General features: G+C 40.8%; 2 protein-coding genes across 2 annotated transcripts; both read left to right on the forward strand.

Annotated features, from left to right (window-relative positions):
• Nucleotides 1-3484: 3484 nt before the first annotated feature.
• Nucleotides 3485-5950, forward strand: LOC311491353 (signal-transducing adaptor protein 1-like; the record flags this gene model as incomplete). Its single annotated transcript, XM_084549258.1, has 7 exons — nucleotides 3485-3583; nucleotides 3907-3978; nucleotides 4096-4212; nucleotides 4349-4405; nucleotides 4825-5021; nucleotides 5187-5328; nucleotides 5595-5950. 7 exons carry the CDS (start codon nucleotides 3485-3487, stop codon nucleotides 5799-5801), a joined length of 891 nt encoding a protein of 296 aa, XP_084405384.1. The 3' UTR covers nucleotides 5802-5950.
• Nucleotides 5951-14184: 8234 nt separating this feature from the next.
• LOC311491354 (signal-transducing adaptor protein 1-like) lies at nucleotides 14185-16310 on the forward strand. Its single transcript, XM_084549259.1, has 6 exons — nucleotides 14185-14388; nucleotides 14700-14771; nucleotides 14889-15005; nucleotides 15142-15198; nucleotides 15613-15813; nucleotides 15952-16310. The coding sequence occupies exons 1-6, from the start codon at nucleotides 14290-14292 to the stop codon at nucleotides 16120-16122; spliced, it is 717 nt and encodes a 238-aa protein (XP_084405385.1). The 5' UTR covers nucleotides 14185-14289; the 3' UTR covers nucleotides 16123-16310.
• Nucleotides 16311-17202: the final 892 nt, after the last annotated feature.

Below are 17202 nucleotides of genomic sequence, written 5' to 3' on the forward strand. Positions count from 1 at the left end.
GATACAAAATACTTTTATTTATACAAATCTGTTTTAAAACTAATATAAGAAAATCACTCACTAAGGGGGCATAAAGGGAGCCAATCAGTGCTGAGACCTACTGTGAAAAGAACTGCATCCAAAGGAAAGGGGGATCCCAGGAACACCACACATGAAGCAAATAAAAGTAAAAAAAAAAAAAAAAACGAATCAACCAAGTACAAATGCAAGATAAGGGGACACCGTGACCAGGACACCAATCCACCACCGTACACAGCAAATGCTGCGGAGTTAAAATTCTGTGTAGTTCTACTCTTTGTAGAGTTAAATGTCAACTCTCTGAGGACAAATAGTAGGTGTTAAAATAGAGTGTCAGAATGGAGTGTTTGTGATTTAACTCTGTGTCAGTGCAACACATTTAACTCTCTTAATTTCTACGACGAGCTCTGAACCTGGATATAACACTTTAGGTGTTAGCCTAATTTATAAACTCCGCCCATTTATTATACCCTCACCTGGACAGTCATCCCGATAACTACCGACTGATTATCACTGATGAGAAAACGTTGTTTGGTGAGTAAATGTGCTTCACTTTGTGTATAATGTTATGTTTGACGTAAATATTGACTCTTAATCTCGCATGCGGCATCATGCCCCGTACAGCGCTGTGTCCAAACAACAAGCTAACGCTAACGCTAATATTCGAGTTTACACGTATGCAGAGGTGGTCCTGGCTAGATTTACACCCTGGGCGAACCATCCCTTGGCGCCCCCCCCCCCCAAAAAAAAAAAAAAAACCGCCACCAACAATATATTATATTATTTGTATTATTTTATTATATATAATCTTAAATACAAAAAGGTAACAAGAACAGAGAAAAAACAAGATAAATAACTGAAATACAGCATATAAACACCAATGTAAATTGCACAAATCCTTCATCACAGGATCTAATAACCATGCTTGAAAAATCCCTGAAGAAAGCTAAAAAAATAAATAAATAAAAAACTACATAAAAAAAGAAAAAGATTCATGTAGTAAACTATTTCGTATGTTACATAGTTTTGTTTTGCAGCATCCTATCCGTTTTTCCTCTTCTTCTTTTCTTCTTTTTCTGGGCACCTGATGGCTTCTTTGGTCTTTTACTTTGATCCATGGTGAAGATGAAGTCTCGACATCATTAAGTTTTGCATTACCTTTTGCCAACACCGTCCGTTCGCCCGTCAATCAACCGGAGTTACGTGAAAGACGTAGATGACGGCACAGATTTATTATTTTTTTTTTTTAATTTTTCACATAACCCAATTAATTACATGTAGGTATATGGGTCTATTTTAATTTTTTTTGAATGAAATACAATTTATTTGGAAGCAGTTTGTGTTGTGTGGCCTGGGATCAGTCTATCCCTCGCCCCCCTCCCCCTTGCCTCTTCTGACACACACACACACACACACACACACACAATTGACATCTCCAGCGCCCACTCCACTAACTTGACATGGAAATGAGCGGTAGTCTAGAAAACTGGCGAGTTTTGTTTTGAGTTTTTTTTTAGTTATTTTTTTGAGGGCGCCCTCACATAGATTGCGCCCTGGGTGGTCGCCCACATTGCCCATAGCAAAAACCGGCCCTGCACGTATGCTACAGTCAGTAAATGAATGACTGACCAAGTAGACAAAGACTGTAGGCTATAACTGCGGTGGTGTTAACATGCTTGTCGGTTAGCATTAAGTTTGACCCTAGCTAAACCATGTTAGGTTAATGGGCCCATCACAGTCTGTGCCAACGGTAACGAAGAGCAAGCGTTTCACATGAAGTCCAAAAACTCTGTATTAGTCATTTGACTATATTTCTCTTTTAATTCAACTTTTTTTGTGTGTTTTTATGTGTTTCTTTAACCAGGAACTCTACTATGACCCTGAGACAGTACAACACTGTAGGAGCTACAGGACTAATTCTCTCCTTCCTCCTGATGTCTGGGAACAAAGTATCTGCAAAGTTTGATGTGGCATTTAATGTGTTGTTACATGCATTTTAAAATAAATGTTTTAAGCTTTAACACGGCCTCTTTATTACATCATAGTTAATTTTACACGTAATATGTAACTGAAAACAATATTTACACCAGACAGTGTAAATATGGAGGTGGAACACCTGTAGTAGTTAACAACTGACACTATGAGATAGTTGATATCTAACACTATACACTAGTGTTGAGAGAAACTAACACTGGTTAGTGTTGAGAAGTGTTAAATTTTAACTCTAAGAAGAGTCAATAATGACACTTAGGGAGTGTTAACATACCAACACTTCAAAAAGAGTCAAATTAACACTGCTGTGGACCCATATAGACACTTTAAAAGTGTTGAGATTAACTCTGATGGTGTTGATTTGGGTATGCTGAATTTGCTGTGTAGGTTCAGCACCTGAATGGGGGAGACCAGCCACAAGTTAGGAAAAATAATGAAACAGAACAATAACCAATAACAAAAGAAAAATCAAGCCAATATACAGAATCTATAGTGATTAAACCCAACAAATAAGCAAAACTCTATGAGATGCAACCCATAACCCCAAAATAAACACAAGGGTAACAGAATAATCGTATTTATGGGTTGCAACAAAAACCAATAACAAAAAAAATAAATTACCACAAAGGAACAAAATCAATTATATAGTCCCGCACTGTCCTCTCTCACGCAAGCACAGACACACTTTAAGATGTGACTGCACCAACAATAAAAGAGACAGCGTCGAGCAACGGGAAGAATAAACAGGCAAGGCGATCAGAAGCAGCAGCGGTTCTACGGGCAGTCAGCCACCCTACAATAAAACAAACAAATAAACAAACAATGAGCAACGTACAAATGGCTGGAGGAGGAAGCTAAGGCCACTGCACTACATACCGGTCAGCATGGGTGCAGATCCCGGGGGGGATGGGGGGGACATGCTTCATCTAATGTTACCCACTATAGACATTGAACTCAGAGCTGTGTGACTAAATTATGTTTAAGCACATTTAATCGATTCTTAATAAGAAGTCTCCCTCTTTCTTGTCTAAACACATCTTATGTAACATTCAAATAATAAATCTGACAGTAAGAGTGTGTATGCGTATGTGTGTGTGCACGTGTCTTCATGCTTTATTGTCTGTAGTATAAATCTGCCTTTCTGGCAGTTCAAAGTACAAAAGCACTAATTTAATCAGGTTTTTTTTTTATTTTTTTAACACTGACTGCTTCCTTGTAAATCACTGCAGCATTTCCTCATTCACAGGGATAGAGCAGCAGTGAGACTGAAACAGAGGGGGAGCAAAAGCTTATCATCTTAGATTATACACCCATAAATTACCACTTCTTCGAGAACAGCACAAAGAAATATTGTCAGGACTCAGGGATTTACCCAAGGTGGATGATCACACTGCTGGACAAGCAGAGGTAAACGGAGCCAAAGTGGAACCAAACCGGCCCAGAAGAAGCACGCAGCTCACCAAACGGTGGGAAAATGTCTTTGTCCATCAGAGTTCAGAAGAAGAGGGCGAGCTTAACATCTCTGCCTCTCTACCACTCTGGACTCCTGCACATGAAGCGCTCCAAAGAGAAGGTAGGAACATAGGTAGGCAGCGTACTGAGCAGTGAAGTACAGAACAGATTGAGTGAAAAAGTAAATAATTAAGTATCGAATGCGCTCTTTTAACGGAGATTGACCTCTGCCAAGGATATGTTCATTTGGTTTTGCTACTCTGTTACTACTAGCAGGAGGTTTAGCCTGAACAATGGATCAGAAACCATAAGAACAATGTGCAATTAAAAGAACTGTATGTAAACCTTAACCTGAAAAGACAAATCAAAAAGGGATTTAAATATAAAGTATCAGTACTTGAGTAGTAAAACGCAGAAATTCAAATGAACATTTATGGTTTGCAGGAGTTCAAGGACTACTACGCTGAGCTCTGTGGAGTTACGCTGTTTCTGTACAAAGATAACTCACAAGAAAAAGTAAGCAAACTTGAATATCAGTTGTTGTCTTGAAAATAGACGCGTACAGTGATGAGAATTCGGGACAAGGAAGTAGTCTGAACAGTGAAAACACGAATCTGATGGTTTGTTTGTCAGTACATTGAGAAGCTGGACCTGGAGCAGCTCAAGTCCATGAAGTTGGACTCTCCATATAAAAAGACGAAACCAACCATCTTCACTCTCACCCTGCCCACAGAGAAGGTGCAGCTAAAGGTCTGTTACACCACGACTGTCCAAATTGTTAAAAGACTGCAGCATTGCTTTAAATTATGCATTACTCCAAGCCCTGAAACAGCTTTTAAACATACTCTTTGTTCTTTGTGTGCCTGTTGTCGGTGTGACTGTGCAGATGGACAGTGCTGACACAGGAGAGGAGTGGAAGGGTTACATCCTGACCGTGGCCAACGTAAGCAAACACACACACACACAGTTACTCATTCATTTTACAGTATTTTGCTGGATGCCAAAAAATATTTGTATTCTGTGCATCCCTTTGAAATGAAGTCTTGGCTGCATGCAAGCAATACAAGAGGGACAAATGCATCATGGTTAATGATTAGATGGTTCGTTCAAGTGGCAAGGACAGAAATCATTTATCAAAATGTTACAGCCAAGAAAGAAACAAAGTTTGAGTCTAATTAAACCAAATAAACACAAAAGGTTGCATTTATTCATATAACAGGGTTAGAGGAACAAATAGTCTGACTCGGAAGAAACCAAAAAAAAAAGAAATTAATTTACACTAGTTCATACCGGGTTATATTTTCTTAACTCTGTTATCTGAATGTGATGGTTTTAGTGACGAGGAGCTCTGTTCCCCTGTAGAAGGAGATTCCCAGTAAGCTGCAGCTGCTGCCGGGCCAGATGTTAAAGCTGGAGGACACTCTGGCTCAGGAGAGGAGAAGAAATGTCCCAGGGTCACCTCCGCCCCTCCCAAGCAAACCAGCATTCATGCAGCGTTCCGTTTCAGGTGACACCTGCTCTTCTGCGACCGAAGACAAGTCAGCGTCTGGGATGCCAGAGTACGTTAAACTGGCTGACTTCCTGCTTTATCTGTGTTTGTAACAAGACATGAAAAATGTGTATTAGTCAGGAGTGATGAACATATGGACTGATGCACATAATGTACCTGCAGTTGATGCTTACACTGGTTACAAAGTGTAGTGTTTTGTCTTTACGTCTTGCAGATGTTTCTTTAAGGTGACCCGACAGGAGGCTGAGAAGATGCTGGAGGAAAACCCAGAGAATGGAGGCATCATCATCCGCCCATCCACCATGGCCAACAACTACGCCATCACCCTCAGACAGCTGACACCCAGGTCTGACCGTCTATAACCAAACCTCTGAAAAGTACCACTGAGAATGAGAACATTGGATTGTGCATAAGGAAATTATTGATAGACATATAAATTTCATAGTCTTTCTTCTAATACATATTCCGTTGTCTGACTCCTAGATATATAGGAGGTAATAAAAACTATTGCATCTGGTCAACCAGGACAAACTTTAAAAATCAGGATCCACAGGGCCTGCATGAAAACAATAACGTAACGCTCAACACAGAAATATGAATCTCCCCGGCCTGTTGTTACTGTATTTCATTGTCATTGTCTTTATGTTTCAGAGGGCCTGTCATGAAGAACTTCAGAGTGACCTCCGTAAACTCAGGGTTTGTCATTGAACTAGAGAAAACGGTAAGTCCCAGTGCTGCACTGCACGTACTGAATTTATGTAAGGGAGCACAAATAAAATCATTCACTTGCTTTCAATTTATCACGCTTGAGATAACCATCCTAACATAATAATCCCTATGACATAAAGGCTGTTGTTTATCAGCTACACATGCAACAGACAGTTAACTGTGGAGAAACTGTGCTGCATAGATTTCTAGACAGTCAAACACACTATGCCCTCTCTATTTTATACTGTTACTGTGCTTCTGTTATTATTGTATGAAACTATCACTAAAGTAGGCTAGACATTTTTAATCTAATTAAATGTATATGTTGAATTTACTATCATAGGCATGTGCTTGAGTTTACTGAGTGTTTTATTCATGCATCTGAAGGAGCACAACCCAAAATAAACCATCTTGTTGCCCAGAGACCTTCCATATCAGTTTGGTTTTGCATAATCTCTGTTGTAAAGACTACTTTAATTGCCACCATTAAGACTGCAGTGAAAACTTCTGTAAATACATGCAGAAATATTGAATCTAAACCAAGTCAAGAAGCTTTCACAAACCTCATCAGACCTCATCTCTTTCTCTGCATGTGTCCTCCTCCAGGTGACTGTCCCCACCTTGAATGACGTGCTTAAATACTTCCTTAAAAAGACAGAGTACCGTCTCTGTCCCTACGCATCTCAGCCCTACGCGACTCGCATTGGTTGGTTGCTTTTTAATAATAGAAACATGAAACAATAGTACAGAGCTCCTCCTAAACAACCGTTTATGTGTTCAACAGAGGTGGACCCTGAACCAACGCCCGTCGGCATCAACTCACCTGCAGATAAAAAAACTGTACCCAAGGCACAAGTGGCTCCTTCGCTGCAGTCGATGTCCAAACCGGAGATTCCGCCCCCTCCAGAAAAGCCTGAGGACGGTGACGACGTGAATCCTGACGATCACAACCCGAAACTAGGTGAGAAATGCATCATTGAGTTTGTGTCAACGCGACTCGCATTGGTTGGTTGTTTTTTAATAATAGAAACATGAAACAATAGTACAGAGCTCCTCCTAAACAACCGTTTGTGTGTTCAACAGAGGTGGACCCTGAACCAACGCCCGTCGGCATCAACTCACCTGCAGATAAAAAAACTGTACCCGAGGCACAAGTGGCTCCTTCGCTGCAGTCGATGTCCAAACCGGAGATTCAGCCCCCTCCAGAAAAGCCTGCGGACGGTGACAACGTGAATCCTGACGATCACAACCCGAAACTAGGTGAGAAATGCATCATTGAGTTTGTGACAACGCGACTCACATTGGTTGGTTGCTTTTTAATAATAGAAACATGAAACAATAGTACAGAGCTCCTCCTAAACAACCGTTTATGTGTTCAACAGAGGTGGACCCTGAACCAACGCCCGTCGGCATCAACTCACCTGCAGATAAAAAAACTGTACCCGAGGCACAAGTGGCTCCTTCGCTGCAGTCGATGTCCAAACCGGAGATTCAGCCCCCTCCAGAAAAGCCTGCGGAAGGTGACGACGTGAATCCTGACGATCACAACCCAAAACAAGGTGAGAAATGCATCATTGAGTTTGTGTCAAGAAATGTGTGTGTTCAGTCAGTCTGAATGGATGTGTTTTTGTCTGATCTAGATCAGCTCGACGATGAGGTTCGGACAGTTGATGGTGTAAAAGAACAACAGAGACAACAATTGGACGATTCTTCTGTCGATAAGGACGGGCATACGAAAAAAATCGATACAAACTCCCCTTCCAGCACAGTATCATGCACAAACACAACAGGAGACTCAAAAGACTGATTGATTGTGACAAAGTAAAAAAGTAAATAAATAAATAAAAAATCCAGAAGGATGTTGCTCTTGTATTCAGTGAATTTGGTCAAAAACATTTTGACCAGATGATGGATCAAAAGAACTACAGTTGATCCTTTAGGCAACATGAATGTCTTTTCCAAACGTCTTCGCAATCAGATATGTCAGCAGTAACTATGAAGTGGCTGGTGGTGCTGAGGAAATGTTTCAAAAGTCTCATTTTGAAACATTTCTCTGAACACCTGAGAGCTGTGATGCCAGAGGAAAACATCTAGGGTTGGATCTTGAATATCTGTAACAGATTTGATGAATTTTAACACGGCCAGACTCTAAACCAGTGCAGGAACCCACCTGATTTTCACACTCCGTCATCACGTTAACTCTTTTACCACCTTCTGAATGATAGATTTGTTTACACCGTGTTGCTTTAAGCTTGATCTTGTTATACTGTGAATAGCTTCTTGAGTTGAATATGATTTCAGCTCCAGCTTCAACTAACAAGCGTTATTTTCTCAAAGTATTTAATTTTCTTCATTTATAATTATAAAACACAACACAATCCAGGATGATCATTACTCTTTATTTTTCCACACGTAGGAGTAAGCCAACATAAATGTTATAATCATATTTTTAAGTTATTTTGTTAAGATTGTATTTTCTTATTCTTCATCATTATAATGGATCATGTTATAGGTTTAAACTTTTAAGGATCATTCTTCACTCAATAAAGACAGCAAGACTGTGAAAAATATTCAATAAAAAAAGAAAAACAAAGACTCTCCCTTTTGTCTCCCTCGTTTACTCTAGTGTTTCAGCGTACCTGTTTCTACCGCTTCCTCTTTCCCGCCTGTTTCATATTTCTTATATTCAGGTCCTTTACACTCTGTTGTAGCAGCCTTTGCGTGAGAAAGACAAATAAAATATGTGTAATAACTTAACATCTCAGGATTTAAAAAATAAAACGGAATAAATTAAGATGATTGTTCCCCGATGTAGACCGGCCTCCGCTGCTCTTGTTGGCGTTACATTACTTCTCGGTGAGTGACAGCTGCAGGATCCTCTCCAGCTCCTCCTCTTCCTCCTTCTGCTTCCTGCGGCCCAATAAAAAACAAAGCCCATTGGTTCAAACGATGACATCTGTCCTATTACGATGACTGTTTCCCAGAAATATGTCGTTTTAGTTTTATGTCTGGGTGGATAGATGACACCATCTGACTGTTTTTACTCAGCTGACCTGAGATCATTACTGTCTGAAGTGACAAGGAAGGACATCTGTTGAAAACATCAACCTTGTTGTGCACTGATCTTGGATGTTTAGCTGTTTATCTGACACAGCTGTTTCTCTTTGGTGAAGACCCTTATCTTGTCTTATTAAGACACTTTTACCTCCAGGTGTAGCCATATTCATTCATGCCTTCTAAAAATCATCTAAAAATACTTTGACAGCCGAACTATTCACAGATTAGGCGTAACATTACGACCACCTTCCTAATATTGAGTAGGTCTCCCTTGTGTCTCCAAAACAGTTGTAACTCATCAGATTATGGACATGGGTCTTCTGAGGGTGTCCTGTGGTGTCTGGTAACAGAATGTTGTTAGTGGGGGCCTTTGGGTTCTATGGGTTAAGGGGAGGGGACTCTGGGTATCTAGTGAATTTGGAGGCCAGGTCAACACCTTGTGTTTTTTTGAGTTGTTCCTAAACCGTTTTTGTGCGTGTGTGTCTGTGTCAGGCTGCATCCTGCTGAGGATGGATGCTGACATCAAGGAATGTCATTGCCTGGTCTGGTCTAGGTAGGTGGTACTTGTCTAAGTAACATCCACATGAATGCCAGGTCCAAAAATTTGTAACGTCACAAGATAGTTAATGATATTCACTTCTACTGCCAGGCATGCTGCGAATGACCAAAAAAAACTGAACCTGATGGTCAAACGTACGGGGAATTTTTCAAACAGAAACCTAACAGAATGGACGCTTTGTAAAGATGAAATGGCCTACCACTATCCACTAGCATCTCAACAGAGATCCGCCTACTTCCCAACCTCTCTACTGTAGCATCAGTATTTGGACTATTGCAGTTTCTTGGTTGGAGGTCAGAGGCTATGAGTCACAGTTGCATCCTTATCTGCTGTGTTTCATACAAGAGCTCAGTGAAGACTCTCTAGAGCAGATGCTAATGGATAGCATACCAACACCGCTTTATACTGAATCTGAAGTTGAAGTTTGTCTTTTCCTGTTTGTTAACCCACATATAGACTAGATAAATAATGCAAAAAAAAAAATAATAATAATACAGGGTTCATTTCCAATTACAATCTGCACAAGCCACTGAAGTTAAATCATACACAACATTATCTAAGCAGAGTAATGGCAGCATATCTTAACTTTACCCTTGTGGTAACATTAGTAGGGTTTAGACAGGGAGTCTTTGGTTCAGTACACAGGACAGGCAGGCGAACAGACTGAAAATAAAAATGATGATAGCAATGATGCTCTCCTGTGAGAAGATTTGGAGGATGAGGACAGTTCCCTGTAGCTCAGTTTCCCAGAGCCACAGATTAAAGGGTTAGGGGGATATCAATTTAAGAGGATAAAAACTTTGTTTTCAGATTTTATGTTTCAGGCTTTGTAAAATTTACCAAAGAGCTCAGACCAGGATGACTCACTACACAATAATAGGAAACAACATGTAGGCTACAGATGACACCAAACAATTCCATTCCTGAATATGAGTAACACCCTACAGTCGCACGGGCATTTTTTGTCACCAATAGACTTCTGTCTAGAAATGAGACACTGCACGAGTGATGCAAATGCAGCCTGACACAGGCGCACACACACAAAAATGGTTTAGGAACAACTAAAAACAAAACATGAAAAACAGCACAAGGTGTTGACCTGGCCTCCAAATTCACTAGATCCCAAACTGATCAAGTATCTGTGGGACGATCCACAGAGGCCCCTCACCTTAACCCATATGTTGATAGTATTATGGAGAATGTACTAAATGCAAGTGTATTACACTGGACAATAACTTGTGGCCTGTGGGGATGTGTGCCTGCGGATGTGTATGAGGGGATGCTTATTGCCCTCATAAGCGAAACTACTGATACCGTGACCTGATAACCGCTCATATTGCAAGCGTCTGCACAATTTAATGAGATACCAACATTCCTGACTTTGAGAACAGTAACATTAAAAGCAGCGATGCCAACATGGAATTTAACCACTCCTCCATTTCTGCCATCCAGAACATGATTGTTCTCAGACTATGCTGACAGCTGGCATAGCAACAGGTTTTTATGTCTCTTAACATCAGTTAAACATTAAAAACTTTGGTCACAGATTAAATAAAGTTGTAAAATGTTCATGCCTCCTTCCTGGGACCACGACACAAGGAACCTTAAGTTGAATGGTTTTGAATAACCTGCTTTATGATGCTGTTTGAATGTGGCTAGTAGACACTTCTATTGCCCAGCTCTTGTGATCAGCACAAGCCTTTGACCGTTGATACAATATAAAGTAGAAGACGTATCTTTAGCAAAGAGACACGTGTCTCTTCCAAAAAACAGCATTTGACATACTTTACTTTGTAGAAGCCAAATAAAAGTCTAGTAAAACTAATGTGGCGACACGAGGTATGGGGATGGGAAAATGCCCTTTAAGGCAGTATTGATAATGTAGTGTGACTATCAGAACTAACTTAGTCACTGAAAGGGGAAAGCAGGGCTCTGTCTGACACGCTGCGTCCAAAAAGGAAAGATGACACCATCACTGCAATTTAAGGATGTTTATTTTGATCCTTTTCCCAACATATACTTTTTGTTATGCAGATGGATTGAAGGACTATACTATGAGACAGTAACTCAAGCGTTCAACAGAAATATCAGCACCCTACCTCACCCTCACTCAGTGTCAAACAAACAAATGCACAGGCAGGTCCAGGTGATATTCATCATGCTATCATTCAAAACCTAGTCACACCCACACACACATCCAGTCAAACCCACACACACATCCAGACACACCCACACACACATCCAGACACACCCACTACCCCTGGTGACAATAGAGAAATACATCCCTGCCTCTACATTCCCGCCTCTAATTATTATAACATAATAATTACAGAACATCAATATCAACACAGAAAATTAGTTAAACACTTTGATTTTTTTTCTTTTCTCTCTTTTTAAAAAAAAAAAATATATATGAGAGAATAGTTCATTTTTCATGTCCTTGAATGCGCAGGTTCTTCACATGTCTTCAAATGTCTCTCGGCCAGAGGTTCAAGGATTCAAGAATTCAAGGATTCTTTATTGTCATTTCAACACATGTTGGTACATGGAACGAAATTTGTTTCTCTGGTCCCGATTCAAGCCATAGCAGAAATAGAAAATAGAAAAGTATAAATATACATAAAATTAACTAACTAAGAATTGTACAAAAAAAATAAAATATCAAGAAGTATATAAATAATCACTGTAGTAATTGGAGATTATTGCAATGAATAACACAGTAGTATCCAGTCCTGTGCCACTGAGGTAGCGTGCAAGTGGAGTTAAAGTGACGAGTGGAGTTAAAGTGACGGCATATGTGTCTATGGGGGGGAGGTTGGGGGGTTGGCTACGGAGGTCCTCCAGCGTTCAACAGTCTCACAGCCTCCGGGAAGAAGCTGTTCCTCAGTCTGGTGGTCCTGCTCTTAATGCTCTGTAGCCTCCTGTCTGAAGGGAGAGGGACAAACAGGGTGCGTCCAGGGTGGGTGGTGTCTTTCCTGATGCAGGTGGCCCTTTTCCTGCATCTGGAGGTGTAAATGTCCGTAGAGGTGGGTAGACTGCGTCCCACAGTCTTCTGTGCAGCTTTCACAACCCTCTGCAGAGCCTTCTTCTCTGCCGCAGAGTAGCTGCTGTGCCACACAGTGATGCAGGAGCACAGGACGCTCTCCACCACACCCCTGTAGAATGCTGTCAGGGCTGAGCTCCCCAGTCCGGCACGCCTCAGCCTCCTGAGAAAATAAAGGTGCTGGTGTGCCTTCCTAATCAGGCAGGAAGTGTTGGTGCTCCAGGTGAGTTCGTCGGTGATGTGGACGCCCAGGTACCTGTAGCTGGATACCACTTCCACCACTGTCCCTCCGATGTGCAGGGGAGGGGGGGAGGTGTCTGCTCCTTCTGAAGTCCACGATCATCTCCTTGGTTTTCTTCACATTGATGCAGAGGTTGTTTTCTCTGCACCAACCAAGGTTCCAGAACTTTCGGAGCCTAGATAGAGTGTGGAGGTTGCCACAACTCTTATATTTAAAGTCAAGTCATGTCAAAACAAGTCGTGTCAACAAGTAATCCCATCAGGTGTTCTCAGCTCCCTGAAGCAGACAAATCTTGGTGACAGGCCTGTCCAGACAGCTTGTCCTGGTCTTGATCTTGCCTTGTCGAACGATTCCCTTTTTATCTTGAATAACCTTGACAAACTTCCCCATAATCCAAGAGTTGCGGGGTGCAGAATCATCTACAACGAGCACGATATCTCCTGGAATGAAGTTGCGTTTGATCTTGTTCCACTTTTGACGCTCCTGAAGTTGTGGTAGATGGATGGGCAACATAGGGGAGAAATGCAGCCGCTGCCGACCACACTGCCGGCACCGACCTGTCACCGCACGGAAGCGTAAATGGAGGACGCACAGGAGTGACGTGACCAAGCCTCCGACAGGTGCTTTACGCCCGCCTATATGTGGCAGTCTCCCACCACGATTGGTTGAAACTGCAGCACAGTCACCATGACAACTAACTATGTTGCCACACTAACTTTCTATTGTGACTCTAGTCTCATACAGCATTTGATTTTAATCAACTTTCAGATTTCAAGAGTGCACCACAAATAAACTACATTCGTACAGAGTGACGTTACCATTCATACTCCTTCAATGAATAATGTAAGAAAATAAATATACCATCTTTTTCACATGACAAACAAAATGGATCTTTATTTACAGTAGGAATATAAAATGAACATTCAGTTTAAAAGATTTTTAAAGATTTAATGTCTTTTATTTCATTAAAAAACGTCTATTTTCTTTACTTTTAAGAAAACATTTGCAGGGCTCACCAAAAATGGAAGCTACAAGCAATTGCTTTAAAGACACATTATGCAATCTGTTTGTTTTGTTTTATTATTTATTTATGACAGCATGGCCAAATAATGAAAATCCATATATATTTAACTTAAAGAAATTCATTTTTAAGTAATTTATCACCTCGTAATATGCACTATATTTTCTGCACTTGCCATCTACTTCTACTTCATCTAATGTTACCCAATATAGACACTGAACTCAGAGCTGTGTGACTAAATTATGTTTAAGCACATTTAATCGATTCTTAATAAGAAGTCTCCCTCTTTCTTGTCTAAACACATCTTATGCATGTGTGCACGTGTCTTCATGATTTATTGTCTGTAGTATAAATCTGCCTTTCCGGCAGTTCAAAGTACAAAAGCACTTATTTAATCAGGTTATTTTTTTTTAACACTGACTGCTTACTTGTAAATCACTGCAGCATTTCCTCATTCACAGGGATAGAGCAGCAGTGACATTGAAAGAGAGGGGGAGCAAAAGCTTATCATCTTAGATTATACACCCATAAATTACCACTTTGAGAACAGCACAAGGAAATATTGTCAGGACTCAGGGATTTACCCAAGGTGGATGATCACACTGCTGGACAAGCAGAGGTAAACGGAGCCAAAGTGGAACCAAACCGGCCCAGAAGAAGCAAGCAGATCTGACCAAACGGTGGGAAAATGTCTTTGGCCACCAGAGTTCATAAGAAGAGGGCCAGCTTAACATCTCTGCCTCTCTACTACTCTGGACGCCTGCAGAAGAAGCGCTCCAAAGAGAAGGTAGGTAGGCAGCGTACTGAGCAGTGAAGTACAGAACAGATGGAGTGAAAAAGTAAATAAGTATCGAATGCGCTCTTTTAACGGAGATTGACCTCTCCCAAGGATATGTTCATTTGGTTTTGCTACTCTGTTACTACTAGCAGGAGGTTTAGCCTGAACAATGGATCAGAATCCATAAGAATAATGTACAATTAATAGAACTGTATGTAAACCTTAACCTGCAAAGACAAATCAAAAAGGGATTTAAATATAAAGTATCAGTACTTGAGTAGTAAAACGCAGAAATTCAAATGAACATTTATGGTTTGCAGGAGTTCAAGAAGTACTACGCTGAACTCCGTGGATTTACGCTGTTTCTGTACAAAGATGACTCACAAGAAAAAGTAAGCAAACTTAAATATCAGTTGTTGTCTTGAAAATAGACGCATACAGTGATGAGAATTCGGGACATGGAAGTAGTCTGAACAGTGAAAACACGAATCTGATGGTTTGTTTGTCAGTACATAGAGAAGCTGGACCTGGAGCAGCTCAAGTCCATGGAGTTGGACTCTCCATATCAAAAGAAGACACCAACCATCTTCACTCTCACCCTGCGCACAGAGGACGTGCAGCTAAAGGTCTGTTACACCACGACTGTCCAAATTGTTAAAATACTGCAGCATTGCTTTAAAGTATGCATTACTCCAAGCCCTGAAACAGCTTTCACACATACTCTTTGTTCTTTGTGTGCCTGTTGTCGGTGTGACTGTGCAGATGGACAGTGCTGACACAGGAGAGGAGTGGAGGGGTTACATCCTGACTGTGGTCAAGGTAAGCAAAAACACACACACGGTTACTCATTCATTTTACAGTATTTTGCTGGATGCCAAAAAATATTTGTATTCTGTGCATCCCTTTGAAATGAAGTCCTGGCTGCATGCAAGCAATACAAGAGGGACAAATTTGTCATGGTTAATGATTAGATGGTTCGTTCAAGTGTCAAGGACAGAAATCATTTATCAAAATGTTACAGCCAAGAAAGAAAGAATGAGTCTAATTAAACCAAATAAACACAAAAGGTTGCATTTATTCATATAACGGGATTAGAGGAACAAATAGTCTGACTCGGAAGAAACCAAAAAAAAAAAGAAATTAATTTACACTAGTTCATACCGGGTTATATTTTCTTAACTCTGTTATCTGAATGTGATGGTATTAGTGACGAGGAGCGCTGTTCCCCTGTAGAAGGAAATTCCCAGTGAGCTGCAGCTGCTGCCGGGCCAGATGTTAAAGCTGGAGGACACTCTGGCTCAGGAGAGGAGAAGAAATGTCCCAGGGTCACCTCCGCCCCTCCCAAGCAAACCAGCATTCATGCAGCGTTCCGTTTCAGGTGACACCTGCTCTTCTGCGACCAAAGACAAGTCCTCATCTGAGATGCCAGAGTACGTTAAACTGGCTGACTTCCTGCTTTATCTGTGTTTGTAACAAGACATGAAAAATGTGTATTAGTCAGGAGTGATGAACATATGGACTGATTCACATAATGTACCTGCAGTTGATGCTTACACCGGTTACAAAGTGTAGTGTTTTGTCTTTACATCTTGCAGATGTTTCTTTAAGGTGACCCGACAGGAGGCTGAGAGGATGCTGGAGGCAAACCCGGAGTATGGAGGCATCATCATCCGCCCATCCACCATGGCCAACAACTACGCCCTCACCCTGAGACAGCTGACACCCAGGTCTGACCGTCTATAACCAAACCTCTGAAAAGTACCACTGAGAATGAGAACATTGGATTGTGCATAAGGAAATTATTGATAGACATATAAATTTCATAGTCTTTCTTCTAATACATATTCCGTTGTCTGACTCCTAGATATATAGGAGGTAATAAAAACTATTGCATCTGGTCAACCAGGACAAACTTTTGTTGTTACTGTATTTCATTGTCATTGTCTTTATGTTTCAGAGGGCCTGTCATGAAGAACTTCAGAGTGACCTCAGTAAACTCAGGGTTTGTCATTGAACTGGAGAAAACGGTAAGTCCCAGTGCTGCATTACACGTACTGAATTTATGTAAGGGAGCACAAATAAAATCATTCACTTGCTTTCAACTTATCACGCTTGAGATAACCATCCTAACATAATAATCCCTCTGACATAAAGGCTGTTGTTTAGACAGTCAAACACACTATGCCCTCTCTATTTTAAACTGTTACTGTGCTTCTGTTATTATTGTATGAAACTATCACTAAAGTAGGCTAGACATTTTTAATCTAATTAAATGTATATGTTGAATTTACTATCATAGGCATGTGCTTGAGTTTACTGAGTGTTTTATTCATGCATCTGAAGGAGCGCAACCCAAAATAAACCATCTTGTTGCCCAGAGACCTTCCATATCAGTTTGGTCTTGCATAATCTCTGTTGTAAAGACTACTTTAATTGCCACCTTTGAGACTGCAGTGAAAACTACTGTAAATACATGCAGAAATATTTAATCTAAACCAAGTCAGGAAGCTTTCACAAACCTCATTAGACCTCATCTCTTTCTCTGCATGTGTCCTCCTCCAGGTGACTGTCCCCACCTTGAATGAAGTGCTTAAATACTTCCTTGAAAAGACAGAGTACCGTCTCTGTCCCTACGCATCTCAGCCCTACGCGACTCGCATTGGTTGGTTGCTTTTTAATAATAGAAACATGAAACAATAGTACAGAGCTCCTCCTAAACAACCGTTTATGTGTTCAACAGAGGTGGACCCTACACCAACGCCCGTCGGCATCAACTCACCTGCAGATAAAAAAACTGTACCAAAGGCACAAGTGCCTCCTTTG

This window comes from Chelon labrosus, assembly GCF_963514085.1.
Source record: "Chelon labrosus genome assembly, chromosome: 8".
Classification (NCBI taxonomy): Eukaryota; Metazoa; Chordata; class Actinopteri; order Mugiliformes; family Mugilidae; genus Chelon; species Chelon labrosus.

Bases quoted from the DNA above. Each gene is read 5' to 3' on its own strand.
- LOC311491354 (XM_084549259.1), top strand. From the start codon at position 14,290: ATGTCTTTGGCCACCAGAGTTCATAAGAAGAGGGCCAGCTTAACATCT. The intron at 14,772-14,888 runs GTAAGCAAACTT...TTTGTTTGTCAG, and splicing joins AAGATGACTCACAAGAAAAA to TACATAGAGAAGCTGGACCT. The intron at 15,814-15,951 runs GTTAAACTGGCT...TACAAAGTGTAG, and splicing joins CATCTGAGATGCCAGAGTAC to TGTTTTGTCTTTACATCTTG.